Here is a 15,553-nt window from a genome sequence, read left to right as displayed (position 1 = left end):
CAGCATTGTGACTACCGTGTAGTGATTCTTCTTTTATCTCAAAGCCTGAAGATGACACCTGAGCCAAAGACGCAGTTTGTCTTGGTTACTGCCTTTTCAGGTAAGGCTGGCTGTTACCTTCTTAGACTGCTACTGCTAGGCATAAATAATTTAGGAACTCCTCTAGTCAGACTAATGAATGATTATTAAAATAAAACCAAATTATAAGTTAACTGTAAAATGGGCACAAATGATATTATTGGGTGATGGAAATGGTCTAAATCTGGATTGTGGTGTTGACTGCACAACTTGGTCAATTTGGTGACTCTCATGGCATGTAAAGTATACCTCAGTAAAGTCACACGAACACACCAGATTAGTTGTAATGCTTCATATGACCACAGAAGGTCAGCAAAGGCAGCCGTGAAGAATTTTTGCACAAACCTAGTTTTCCAGTGAGAATGTCACCAACCGCTAGATGTAGCTCCCTTTTCACTACAGATATTCCTTCATTCTGGGTCTCAGATGCTTAAAGTTATCAAACACCAGGGCCAGGTGTTAGAATGAGGACAGATTTTCAAATATCACCTTATGCAAATTTACAGTGAATGAACCTATCAAATAATTTTATCTATTGTGTGTACAATAAAAATACTCATACCACAATAAGTTTCAATAAGCAAACTAAAAATCCATTCCTACCAAAAATATTAAAATTATTTAAAACTTGCCTTAGGCTAGTTATACATTTTAGTGAACATGTTTTATAAACCTTCATTTTTATGACATATTTTACATCTAATAAATTTATTTTATATTACTTATTTCCCCTCCAGCTTTATTAAGGTATAACTGACAAATATAAAAAACATACATTTTAAACAGCAATTTTTTTTTGTGATTCCCTGTTTTTATTTTTTTACTTTTTATTAGCATAATCATTATTACAAATCATGTTTCCTTATGCCTTCTACCCGGCCTACCACTCCCCAAACGCCTTCCTTCCCCCACATCTCTACTACCCTTAGGTTTGTTCTCTCCTTCTGAAAGTTCAACTATTGTATTGTTGTGGTCTTCTCTTTCTTTCTCTCTGTCTTTCTTTCCTTTTTAAAGTGCAATTTTTAAAAATTTCAGTCTAATTTCCTTTTTGTTAGGAAAAAAAGGAATCAGTAAAACTTTTCAAATAATTAGTTAATATGGAGAAATCTTTTTTTTTTTTTTTTTTTGTCGTTTTCGTGACCGGCACTCAGCCAGTGAGCACACCAGCCATTCCTATATAGGATCCGAACCCGCGGTGGGAGCGTCACTGCCCTCCCAGGGCCGCATTCTCCCGAGTGCGCCACGGGCTCGGCCCTGGAGAAATCTTCTAAAAGGAGTATTGTCTCTCCCTTCATTACTTTAGTTCTTTCAAGAACATTAAAAGTAATAAAGCAGGTTATGGGAGGGTATCCTTCCTAATATACATTGAAAACCACAACCTTTTCTGGGCCAGTGACATTTTCTCTTACTCAGTGCAGCCTTGGCAAGGTTGGGAAGGGCAGAGGAAGCTTGTGTGCCGGATAATTTTCAGTCAGTCACAGCTTGAGTGTATATTTATAAATAAATGTAAGTGAAACAACATTTGCCCAAGTAAAGTCTTCATGTGTCAAAGTCTTAATGTAGGTTACCAAAATCAAAATAGACTCTCCTGCCTTCATTACAAGACCAGTTTCAGTCTAAAGCTTTTTCTCTTGAATTCTGCTTAATATTAAAGGCAATTCTCAGAATGGGTTATTAAAAAAATTGATGTTGAAGGCAAACTGAAAAACAGTTACTTGGATTAATGACCTGAGTACTGAGAATCCAAGAACTGTGTTCATAAGGGTAAGAAAAAATAAGGTCCCATGAAATGTTACTTAATAACTCTTTGAAATTTGAAGGTCTGCTATTTCTACATAGTATCCCCAAATGTCAAGGTCAAAGTGGAAAAAACAGAGCTTCAGACGGGTTAAGTGCCCTGGCCAAAGTGACACAGGTAGTTTAACAGAAAAGCCACCACCAGAACCTAGGTCTCATAGATCTCAGCCATGAGTACTCAATTAAAACATGCATCCATTATCCATCCCACTCTTTCCAGTACCTGTAGCATTGGTTTTGTTGTCCTGTCTGTAGTTTTTTTTATTCAGGATGGATTTTTAAAAAACACATTATCGCTGTGTGACTCAATTTGAAATCAGTCATGAGACAGTGATGTCTGGGAGACTAAATGCACTAAAAGTATCCAAGTTATTATACTGAAAATCCCTTATGACTAAAAAACTACACAGTGAATCTTAGTGTGCTTTGGTGAATGAAGTCTATGCCAGCTGTGGAAAGGTTCTAGATTTTCTGCAACACCTCCACAGCAACCCGATCTTTTCTCTCTCATTACACTGGGTGCTCACTGATACTGAACACTCTTGCATGCCAACTTCCCCTCCACTCTCCCAAAATGCTAGGATCCTATAAGCATTTCCAGAGCAACAGCAACCCAGCATTTAATGATATAAATCATGTTACTTGACTGGAAAGACTAATGGGGTAGGCATGTTATATACCCTCGATAAATAGATTTGTCTTCCACCTTTCAATGTCTATATTCCAACAAAATCCAGCTGGGTTACACCAATTCTGACACCTCTATAAAAGGACAAATGAAATCATGTAAATAATACAGACCTAATACATATCTGGGAAAAAAATCACACTGCCTAAAAGCTGCAACCACAGTGGCATCAAATACATTTTAACACTGGTTGGTCAGGTGAGGAAAAGGATAGTAAAAATTCTGGCTGGCCAAAGAAGTATTCATGTATGTGCATTTATTTTTAAACAAATTAATATTGAGATGATTAATATCCTAAAATTTTCAAGTTCTAATATTCTCTTATTATTCATAATTTTATATATCAAAAATCCCTGAATTTAAATTGCTCAAAGGCATTTAACCTAATTATCATTACTCTGTGTCACTAATCAACCTGTAAGCAATCACCAAATGCCATAGGTACCTTCATCTCAGGTTATATTTTCTTGATCTTTCAAGTCAACAAGACAAATATATTTTTCAAAATATGAAAATATCACTACTCTCTTACATCGAATGATACACTTATTTTCCAAGAACTGTCAATAACTTTTAGTGAAATGATTACGCTCATCCGATCCCCATGAGGCCAACATTCTGATAACAAGTTAAGAGCTAAAATGCCATCCATGGCCATAACTAAGTAACACACAAAACTCTTTGACCTTGGTCTTTTTTCCCACTATGTTTTAACCACCTAAAGTAACAAATTAGAAGCAATTAAAGCAAAAATGGCAATTCTACTGAAAAAAGATTGATTCATTTTGAAGTTACTTACTTGCTAAAAACATATGGCCTGGAAGTGACTTATAAGATTCCTGTAACTGTGTACATGTATACTCTTGTAGGAAAATCTATAGTTATAGGGTTGTCAAATCTTGTCAAATTGCCCCTACTCTTTACTTTACCCAAGACTCCCCCAGAGTTACTATGAAAATAATTCACTAAACTAGATCAGAGAAAACTGCTTTTACCGCATGGGGCTATGACATACACTTGGGGAATCCATGTCAGAAAAGAAACACCACACATCAGTTTTCAAGTGTTCACCAACCAATAATGTTTCAAAGAAAATAAGGAATTATAGAATTAACACATACATTGGGTAGGGCTGTGGCTATGACATGAAACGCAGTCTTATGTGCTCAATAAATGCTGGATAGGCACAGCCCATCCAAGAGCATCCACGACTTAGGGGAAAACTGGGTCAAGCCCGATCCCAGATTACATAGTTTAGTGCTCTCCAACATTATGTGCTTCAGAAACACACGTGGAACTGGTTAAAAATAGTTACTCAGACCTACTGAACAAAATTCAGTATATCTGAATTTCAAAACAGAATAAACATATGGGCACACGCATGTTATTCTCTTACTAAATAGCCCATTTTCATTGAGAGCCTCCTTATTCAGGCTACCAAACTCCTCATATTATCAGTAATTACTGTGTTTTGAAAGGTAAGAATTTAGAATTCATTCGTAAATCAAGACTGGTAATGGTCTGCCTTAAGTCAATGCTTCTCAGAGCTTGACAAACGCTAAAAGCATGACCTATCATAAGCTTTTTAAAAGCCATCTGTTCTAGAAAACTATTGTACCATATGTCAAGTATCCTTCGTAAAGTATTGTGGCTGAAACGGATCTGGCAGAGTTCCTGTGTCCTCCAATTGTCTCACAGAGACCAGCTGGAGTTTTGTATAGTAAGTAATAGGATTTTCCTTCCAGGGTTTCCATCTATTCAGACCACAGGGAGAAATGCTTTCTCAGAAAGCTGTGCTTCACCAAAGCCAGTCAAAAAATTTAGCTTGTAGAAAAATGGAGGCAGTGGGGTAATGTAAAGATTACTACACTAATTAAGAGATCTGAGGATTTCTAGTCTCTTCATTATCAATAACTGTCAATATTGAAATGAATCAACCTCAAATTTGGCTTCCTTGTCTATAACATTAAAGGAGTAAATTACACCTGTAAGACCTTCTAGTTTTAAGAGTCTATTTCAATGAGTACAACTGTAGTTTTGATATCTCAATAGCTTGTCCTTAAACTGTATAGTCATTTCCTCCTGATTAGAATCAGAGATCTTAAAAACCAGAGAGAAACTAATATACGAACAGGAAAGGTTTGGGCATTCCTAATATAACCACTTGGAACCACAGAACTGTCTCTCAGCAGCCACCACCTACTAGGGCCATTGCCAGCAATCATTACTCTTGTCAATTTCCTGCCTCTGGGTTCAGGCTGGGTGACAGCTGCCAGGACACAGACACCCTGCCCTGGTCCTGCTCTTGGTCCTGAGTTCTAGCAGCCATGTGACCTTGGGCAAGTTACTTAACCTCTCCAAGCCTGTTTCCTCATCTGTAAAATGGAGGTGATAAGAACACCAGCACTTAGTGGGTTGTTAAGAGAGTGCAACGTGATAAGCCCATGTGCGCACAGTGTGGTGCACGATACAGGGTAAGCACTCAGTAAGTGGTAGCTATTGCTTTTGATTACCACGACTGCATGGTTGTAGCATCCATATAACTCAGTACATAGCTGAAGGAAGCCCGTAAAAGTACTAGTAAAGTCACCCTGTTGCCATGCCCCAGGTCCCAGTAAGCTGCCCTCTCTCCTTCTGGACTTATTCATACCAATGTAATCTCACTTGTTGAGTTGAGGGAATGAATGAACATGCTGACTCCCATGTTTCTTTCCAGAAACTTCCCATCACACAGCCCTGAAGATAGGATAATTTAAGGCAACAGGTGACATGATCAACAAGTTAAAAGATATCTCTTGGGCTGACTCGTTAGCACAGTTGGTTAGAGTGCAGCCTTGAAACATCAAGGTCATGGGTTCAGATCCCAGTACCACCCAGCCACCAAAAAAAAAAAAAAAAAAGCTATTTCCTTTACAAAAAAGAAACAACAGTGGCTGCTCTCCCAGGAAGGCAACAGGTTGGCTTGGAGTCAAGGATGGGAGATTTACTTTTCACTATACCTATTTTATCTTTTGAACTCTGCACCTCAAGTATGTCTTGTCTATATTAAAACATAAAGTATTTTTAAACAAGTTAATTTTTGAAAAGTAAAATGACACAATTTGTATTTTAAAAAGTTATGCCTTTCCTCACGAGAGCTGAGAGCTGATGGGCAAGCTTCACGTGCACTGCAGGGCATTTATGGCCTTTGCGGCTGTTTTTCCCAAGCACAGGGGTTTGGGTAGAAGGCATGAGAAGACAGAAAGGGAGGGAGGGAAATATTTTTGGTTCAGGATTATCAAGGATTTGACTGCTTTCTGCATAAAGAAACCAAAAGAATTCCTGTTATAGATTTGGAGCAAGGCTTCATCTCTGACTCTAATCCCAAATCCTCCCTATAAGTTACGACCCAGAGAAGGTAAAGATGGGAATTAAAAGAACAGAGGGCAAACGAAGTGTGTCTCTGTTTGTGTGCATAGTCCAAATAATGCTGGCTTGACCTTTCATTGTTGTTTTTAAAAATATTTTTTTAATAAAGAAAACAGCCTGGAAAAAACTCTGCCTCCTCTTGAAAATTAGGAACTGACCTAGAAATAACAAGGGCTCACTTTATTTGTGCAAGTAGTCTAGTATAACCAAGCACAAGGCTAGTTTTCTCCTTTTATTCGTCATTTTCTGTTCCTGACAGAATTATGGGTGACTGTGGGACGAGAATGGCCCTGAAAAGAAACACCTTAAATCTCATTATAAGTAAGCTACCACATAGCACCCTTTGGCAAAATGGATCTTTAAAGAACAAACAATACTGTATTAAAAATGCTCTGTGTTAAAAATACATTTAAAATTCTAAAATGTGCTTACAAGAAAATGGATTTATATAGAAAAAAGCTACCCGCAAAGCATAAAGATTAAAATATACTGTGCTTGAGTAGCTCAGAATCAGTTCTGTGTCTTTAGGATGACTTTAGAAAAGACGAAGTGCATTTAAGTTTCTGAAAACCATGGCGTACCACAATAAAACAGAGTCAAGGTCATTACATCATGGGTAGCCAACTGGCAACAGCTCTGCTTGCCTCACGCATGTCGAAATTGCTTCATTACTCTTGGTGGAGACTAGAAAAAGTGTGTTGGTTTCACAAATCATCCAATTTTCTAAAGGTGACTTTCAGGCACATAGGGAGGAGCACGTACTGGACGTAAGAAGAGTGAGTATATGAAGAGAACTGGGAAGCGTGGCTGAGCAAGGAAGAAGGAATCAGGCAATAATACAGTTGCCATTCTCTCCAAGTACATCACTGATGCCACATGTTCTCAGTTTCATGCAAGCACAGTCCTCACTCATCTAAATACTGGCACATGTCTATTTCCTTTATTTTCCCATTTCACATGATTTAGCATGATGAAGTACCTAGTTAAATATGACAAACGAGGTAGTGTAACCCCATGATCCAGGCTCACTTATTACTATGTCCAAAAGTCCAGATTCTGAAACGTTTTAGGATGAAAAAAAGACACAAAGGCATGACAGCTCTGGATTCTGTGCAACACTGACATACAGGATTCTAGTGTTCATGCAAAGCTTCCAGTTTCCTGCTTGCTCTGTTCAGTGGGAGGTTGTAGGCAATATCTGCTGTAAGGCTGAACGGAGAGCTATCAAATCATGCTACTTTGGTAGTAAAAGCTTGGATTTTAGGGACAAAATAGATGAGCAAGAATAAGAGTTCCTGCGCTTCTTTTAGAACTTGGCTCCAGCCCCAACCCTTTCACAAGCTGTCCCTAACTTCCTGAACAGTTTTAGTGCTCACGTATCATCCCAGTGGCAGACGTTGCCAGTTGCCTACACACCATTCTTTCGGAACCCCAATTTTATTCAACACTGATGGCCCTATGCTTCCCTGTCACCCCTTTTAAATCTCAACACGGTCCATTTACACTTTAAAAAAAAAAGTTCAAAAGGATCAATACTGTTCCAGACGGTGACGTCCACGGGTTCTCGGGGGGCTGGGGCCGGGGCGGATTCCGATCCCTCTCCCAGATCTAAAAGCTAAAACTTTCCCCAGCCCCAGGGGTTGAATTTTCACTAGCAACCCAGTGTTTTTCATCCCATTCCCCTTGCCAGTGATTGGTTAAGAAACAAGGTCATGATAAAAATCTGGCTAGACTCAGAGGGAATCTCCTGCTGAAGAACTTCTGTGCAAGTTTTTTTTGCTCTTCAAACAGGACCAAAAAAAGTGGGGGATGCTGTCTTTTCCATTTCTGGTGCATAGAACTGTGGCAGCAATACTAGGATCAGGTGAACCAGCTAAGTAGAGCAGAATGGGTAGGAAAAATCTGGTCATGATGCCATTGTTAAGTCACTAACTTAAGCAAATCCTGGGACTTCCTAACGCTGGACTTGTTGTTTTGTGAGGTACAGTAGTTCCCCCTTATCCACAGTTTTGCTTTCTGCGGTCTGTTATCCTCAGTCAACCGCAGTCTGAAAATATTAAATGGGAAATTCCAGAAATAAACAATCCATAAGTTTTAACTTGCTCACCATTCTGAGCACAGTGATGAAATCTTGTACCGTCCCACTCTGTCCCATCCACAACATGAATCACCCCGCTGTCCAGCATCACCACGCTGTATACACGGCCCGCCATTTAGTCATGTAAGCCATCTTGGTTATCAAATGCACTGTCGGAGTATCGCAGTGCTTGTGTTCAAGTGACCCTTATTTTACTTAATAATGGCTCCAAAGCACAAGAGTAGTGATGCTGGTAATTCAGATAAGCCAAAGAGGAGCTTTAAAGTGCTTCCTGTAAGTGAAAAAGTAGAAGTTCTCGACTTAATAAAGAAAGGAAATAAAGAAAGGAAAAAAATCATATGCCGAGGTTGCTAAAATCTATGGTAAGAAGGAATCTTCTATCCATGAAATTGTGAAGAAGGAAAAAAATCTGTGCAGAGCACGAGTATATCCAGGGTTTGGTACTATCTGTAGTTTTGGGCGTCCACTGAGCCTCTTGGAACGTGTACACCATGGGTATGTGGGGACGACTGTGATAAAACTTCCTTATTGTTTAAGTCATTAGGTTCAGGAAGGGGGACTTCTGTTACTTGTAGCCCCAAGTCACTGGATACAGTCCCCTTCCTCTGAAATAACAATCTGTTTTATAGAGGATACACAAGAACATATACACATTCATTTTCTCTCTCTTCCCTCCCAACACCGTCTTTTTAAAATGAAATTGACTCTTATGTGAATGCTGGCTTTATCTCCTTCAGCCCCCCAAATTCTAGCTCCTTGGAGCATGTATTCCCTGTCTAGAATACCCTCCTCCCCAGTTCAAAATCTACCTCCTGCATGAAGTTTTTTATTTAATCCCTGCCTACATCTTCCTCTAATTCTAACACATAGCGTTTACTGCCTCTAACTTTTTACATCTTGTCTGCTGATTCTTGTGTCTTTCTCTCCATGTCTGCCGTTCCGAGAACACAACTGATTTATAGCGACTGACTGACTGACAACGAATGAATGAATGAATGAGTGCAAAGCACTATTTTCCTTCACCTGAAACTCTGAGTTTTCCTTTCCTCTTTTTCTTCCTTGTCTTCTTTCCTCACCTTACTTCTCTGCAGAAGAAAAGACAAAAATTGAGATAAAAGAAATTCAGAGCTCAAACTCTAAAGAAAGAATAAATAGTTTTAAAGAAAGCCAACAATGACTCATCCTACCTTCTGGGAGTTACAGATAGGGAAAGAACCATGGTATGGGGGAAGCAGGAGTTGGACACTATACATATGACCTCTGTTTTTATACTCCCTTTACACATTGATCAGTTCCACAATTGAAACTGGGGGGTGGGAGGGATCCTTAACAAATGAGAAGTTTAGAAGCAAAAAATGAATTAGAAGCAAAGAATTAGAAGCAAAAAGTGTAGCACACTCTAGCACATAGTAGGCATTCAATAAATGTTAGTGAATGAGAGGTGACGTCACATCATATGGTTAGAGCTTTGGGTTTACACCTTGAATGAAGCCTTTTATTATAAAAACAGGATGAAATGTAGATACCAATAATAACATTGCTGTCTCGATTGTAATTAATTTCATCTGAATGTGCTGACATAAGAATATCTGATCTAATGTGGACCACAAGCTGTTTTGAAATGAAAAATAAAATCTTGGGTTGTTTTCATTTTTACTTTGAAATTCCTGTGGTTGTTAGCTAAAGCTCAAAATACAGGCCCATCAGGAGGAGATCTCCAGACCATCTACAGAAAGGTCTCATCCATCACAAAGGCTGAATCTCTCATTGCAGCTCTGTGCTTCTGTGTGCCAAATTCTGGGGCTGTCCTTCTGATGAGATGGCAGAAAGAACATGTGCTAGGATTATGACCCAATGCAGAAATTGGCTAGTACCCATGAAGGTATGTATTACAGTTCTAATAGGCTTGTAACTCACTCCAAGCCTTAACATTAAACCAAGACTAAGAAATTCTACAAGATCATTTACATTATACAATGAGTAAAAACTGTAGTAAATGTTCAGATATTTAAATGAGCACCAAACACTACAAAGTGCAACCAACCTGGTTCTATTAAAAACTTTCTTCAACTGTGGCATTCAAGGACAGCAATACAGTATTTTCTTTACAAAGCAACCAACGTAAAAATCTGCAAAGGCCATAAATTCATTTCTAGGCTATTATTCTCATATAGGCATGTCATTAGATATACTTTTTAAAAAATTCTTTCCTGAGTTATGTTTTTGTGGTTTATTTTTACTGTACTGCTGGATGCATTATCTTTGATCATCCTTTCCTAAAATGATTTTTAAAGACCTGCAAAAAATTTTATTGCATAGGACACTATTCATGACACAGGGACTGGGAACTGCAAATATGTGGTATCTGAATAAGTCTTACAAATATTGCATTTTAAGAATTTGTTACATACATTTTTACAGTTTGTCTCTTTTAAAAAATTGAAGTTATAGCTAAGAGTTAACTACGTACAGTGAAGCATTTTAGGAATGTTAGAGATTAGAGAAGAAAATGAATGATAAAAAGGAAAAAAGCCATAATTCTTGCTGGCTATATATTGTATTGCCTTCAAAAGCAACTGTGCACGTTGCAATCAGTTCATAGTTAAATATTTCTACTAATCTGTTTTGGGAGAGCAAATGTCTTTCAAGGTTTCAAGTTCCTCTATAAGCTTCTTGTTCTGAACTTCCAGCACTGCAACTCGACTCTCCAGACATTTTACATATTCTTTCTTTCGCCGTCGACATTCTTTAGCAGCTTCCCTGAAAAAAGTAGAAGCAAAAGGGCAAACAAAACATTTTTTGCATGCTATTGACAAACAGACTGAAGTAATAAGCTCGGTAAATGTGATCATGGTTGCATTCCAAATCTTGGAACAACATTCCCAATTCATTTTCAAACACTAAGCCAAACTGGATTCTTAAGGGTCACAAAGGTCCCTTCCACAAGTCCACATGGCAATTAGTAGAACTGCTGCATCTCCTGCCGTGATTAGAGTTCATAGTAAACAAGGTCCAAGTCAAAGACAGTTACTCTGCTTTATGGCAATAAAGATCTTTGAGGGCCTTGAGTTCCTCAATGAGAGTCTTGTTTTGGTTTTCAAGCACAGCCACACGATTTTCAAGACATTTGACATATTCTTTCTTCTTCCTGCGACACTCCCGGGCAGCTTCCCTGGAACCAACACAAGGCACATGACTAAAGGAACAACCTCCCAGCACAATCCAGAGTGGCTCAATGAACTTCTGCCCCCCAAACTCAACAACCAGTCAATCCTAGGTAAGGTTTGCACAAAGCCACATAACAAATCTAACCAAGCATATACCTTTTTGTAAGATTACTGTAAGACAACAGGACTGATCTGAGAGCACAATCAATTTGCCCAGCATTCCATGATTCCATTTGCACACATTCCCTGATAACAATGACCATAATTATTTTCAGTAAACTAAAACAATAGTACCACATCCCCAACCAGAATTTCTAAAGAAACACTTACAGATCCTTTCAATTCTCTTAATTATTTTTGTCTGCCAAAAGCCACACATTCCATCACAATGAGTTAATTTTATTTGATCAAAAATGATTATACGAATTAATCCTCAGAAACCTTAAATGTCAATATTGGAGATTTTTATTCTTCAAGACTAAATCTCAGTTAAACAAGATCAATCACGACTGCAGGAAATGATTTATTGGCTAGAAAACACAACATGAATAAATTACAAGAATAAACAAAACATGTACATTTTTATAAACCAAAATGAAATGAACACTGTTTCTGAAAACTAAAGAAGGAAAGGAGGAGGCTACGTAACACAACGCTCAATAATTCAGACAATTCAAACCCACAATGTAAGAACACAACAATTAAAATTATGAAAAGGAAGCTACTGAATAACCCAAAAGTGTATTTCAAGACTGTTCTTTGATCACATGCATTTAATATCCAATATAATGAATTTTAAAGCACTATAAGCAATGCCCAAAGGAAAGAACAGACCAGCAGCCAAAGCAACAAACACAAACAAATAGATGAGCTGAGTTAGTAATTTTCATGCATAATCCCACCAAAAAACAATAAATAAAGCCAATGTTTTCTCTTTTCTTCTTTTCATGGTGGGAGGGGATGGCAACTACTTCATTTAACTCCTCTATAGAAGATACTCTCTGATAACAGCTTTATTTTTGAGTATTCAATTCCAGAATAACTGACTTTGGGGTACATCTGTACCCTTCATATCAAGAGAGCCTATACTGAAACAGATATTATCATTCAAATATATTTTAACAAAAGTAGTGCTGAATGTCTAAACACCAGTTACTGTAATGCCAATTAGCATTGTTGTAATTCTGAACTAAGTGTGATGCATACAACAGATTTGGCCAGTTGTTTTATTTTTAGGAAAGCTGACTCTCACTAACTGGATATCTGTGTTTTCTCTACGGAAACCAAGAATCAGCAGAAAAGAAACCTTGAAATCCCAATGAACTACAGGAAAAGATCAACCCTTACTTCCTAGCCAGGAACAATACACTCACCCTGTGAACTCACAAAGTTCTCAGACTTCTCAACTGGTTAACAAAAAAAATTAAAAATGTAAAAGTGAATTGAATCTGGTAAATAGCAATTCATTTGATTAATTAATGATGCACAGTCAAAAATAAATCCAAGCACACTTACAAATTTACCAATTTGGGAACATAATTCAAATCTCTTCCACAAAGGAATATTTATTTATTCATTTATGAATACCAAGGTTTCCATGATTAAATCATTATCTTAAATTCTAGATCTAGAAGGAAGATAGTTATTTTACAAAACAAGTTACCATTAAGTGAAAATTTAAATACCTAATAGCAGTTTTGTGGTGTATTTAATTTTAAAATTTTATTTATCAGCTGTTTACTGTAAATATCCATACTTCACATTTTGCATTTGTGCATATGTGCACGCATGCGTGCACACATGTTACTAAAGTCAAAATGTTCCAAGCACGAAGCTTTAAATGATCACACAAGTAGATGGTTCACTCCTAAGTACTTCTCAGCTATGGAAAACACCTGTCTCTTCTATTAATAGTTAGCTCATTTTCCCGGCCTTGCATTTGTCTGGACATATCTTCAGCATGGAGAAGAGATACATGGCACAGAGGTAATACATGGCAAAAAGGAAAAACTAACAAGGCTGTAAAGAAATAAAAACTGTTGTTGGATTGGTAGAAATACAATATAATTAAATATCTATTATAGATGCCAGCCAAAGAATAAAAAGAGAGAATGTATAAGAGAACTTTCATGTTAATTATCACAACCTACATACTTCCATGAAGTTAAATCTGGAGCTTACAATGAGGTCTTTTTGAGGTGACCCTGGTGTTAGTGTACTGGACAGGCTCTAGAATAAAGGCTGCCTGACTGCATATCTTGGTTCTGTCCAGTTTGGGCTATGCGATCTTCACTAACCTATTACTTAACCTCTCTGAACCCCAGTTCCCCATCTACAAAATGGGGATAGTAACCAGACCTATTCTCATGTGAAAGCACAGAGAGACAAAGCAGTTAAAACCTGCTAAACACACACTGAGCAACCTAATAGCCATTTATCATCTGCTTTTCTCTTGTCTTGAGATTTGGAGAGCTAAAATATACCCTTTTCAGAATCCCTTACAGCTGGGACTAGAGACCTATTTCTAGCCAATGAAATATAGGTGAAAGTTGCTAGGAGGGTCTTTTAGGAAGGATTTTCAGAAGAGCCAGACTTAGCCAACCCCAATTTTTGGTTCTAGCCCTTCTCCCTTCTTCCTGCCTGGTGCAGTGTCTGGAGTGCAGCGGCCATGCTGTGATCATAAGAATGTATGGTAGAAGATGCTGAAGATGACAGAGCAGGGCAGAGGAACCTTGATGACACTGCTGAGCCTTTGTTCTGGCTGTACATACCTCCAGATACGTTATATGAGATCAAAAAAACACCTACAAGTTTAAGCCTCCATTTCCTTTGGTTATTTGCAGGCCAAACACAAATGCTATCTAATAGTTATCATCTGTTAATTTTTTAAAACCTAAAATTTTGTGTTTTTTTTTCTTCAGGGGTATTACATATGTATGTGTAGGCAGTTGTGTGGCACATTTATAGGAACCCACTGCCTAATATTTTATCTATTTCATTTTGGTATTTCTAGTGACAAACTTAAAATCTAAAAGTAGAGGTAGAGGCTGGCCAGTTAGCACAGTTGGTTAGAGTGCAGTGTTATATAACACCATGGTCAGGAGTTCGGATCCCCGAACCAGCCAGCTGCTAAATAAATAAATAAATAAAAATAAAGGTAGAGAAATACAACAAAAGGGAAATAATAAGACTACTTCCTGGTTCTTCCTTTTGTTTCCTCTGGGTAAAACAAGACATCAATGAACAATTTTACAGTTTGCATTATTATCATACCTTATATTTCTAAACTGAACTCCACAATGTACATTTTATGACCAGAGAGGCAATTATACTCATAGCTCCTGAGATCTCAGAAAGTGCAATTTTAAAGTATCTGCATTTCTCCATAAGATCAAAGTTAGGGATCTTCAATAATAAGACTGCCATCAAATAAGTATGATGCTGTGTTAGCTTCACCCATCAGCTCATTTAGGATTTCTGAGCAAAATGCTGATGATAAAAAGTATGAATCCAGCACAACTGAGCAAACAAGGAATAAAGACTAATCAAGATGTCCATATCTTACAGTCCTACTTCTGGTTATCTGTTGAGTTCACCAGTCTACAAAACTCCATCTAATGATCTATGATAACTAATAAGCTTAGGAACAGTAGCCAACTTAAAGATTCCTATAATATATCAAACTGTGACATTTAAAAGGTTATTAATAAACTGAATATAGCTACTTCTGGTTCACACTCAGTTACAAGGACTGTGATGAACTTAGCACCGAATCTGAAGGGCTCAGGGGCCACAATTTCTAGATTCACTAGGTTGTAACACCTCCTAAATTAACTACCACCATGTGGTCCTGATCACAGGAAAGCACATGATACCTTCTGAAATGTGTTGTTTTCTTACAATGAGGACATTATTTAACACTTAGGAATAAGGTGACAAGACTATTGGGAAATTCTTAGACAATTCTGTTCATTTCAAAAATCACATTAATTTATACCATTCTCCATAACTAAAACTAAACCAATAAATATGTAAGTGAAATTTATTTTAAGTTTAAATTTTAAAAATTTTTTGGAAAATAGCATTTTATGATATACTGCTGCTTAATAATAAAATTACAGAGATACGGAGCGAGAATAAGTGAGAGAAAAACAGAGCAGAAGGGAAATACACATATTAGTAGGTATCTCTAAGTGGTGGAGCTATGGGTGATTTTAATTCTTTTTGTTATTTTATATTTATTTACACTTGACAAAAATTTACCAGAACAAATATGTATTTCAATATAATAGAAAAAAATTTACAAAATAGGCAACT

At 37.4% G+C, this 15,553-nt stretch overlaps 1 protein-coding gene across 11 annotated transcripts in view; it reads right to left on the bottom strand.

Moving 5' to 3' along the window:
- Positions 1 to 6,889: 6,889 nt before the first annotated feature.
- Positions 6,890 to 15,553, bottom strand: part of CREM (cAMP responsive element modulator) — an 88,576-nt gene continuing 79,912 nt past the window's right edge. For 6 of the 11 annotated variants that reach the window (XM_063098706.1, XM_063098708.1, XM_063098712.1 and 3 more), the window contains one exon: positions 10,836 to 11,241. In XM_063098706.1, coding sequence (XP_062954776.1) covers positions 11,097 to 11,241 — 145 coding nt within the window. In that variant the 3' untranslated portion in view covers positions 10,836 to 11,096. The other 5 variants (XM_063098707.1, XM_063098709.1, XM_063098713.1 and 2 more) reach the window with 2 other exon arrangements.

The sequence above is a fragment of the Cynocephalus volans genome, chromosome 6, assembly GCF_027409185.1.
Source record: "Cynocephalus volans isolate mCynVol1 chromosome 6, mCynVol1.pri, whole genome shotgun sequence".
Classification (NCBI taxonomy): Eukaryota; Metazoa; Chordata; class Mammalia; order Dermoptera; family Cynocephalidae; genus Cynocephalus; species Cynocephalus volans.
This window is presented reverse-complemented; position numbering and strand designations above follow the sequence as displayed.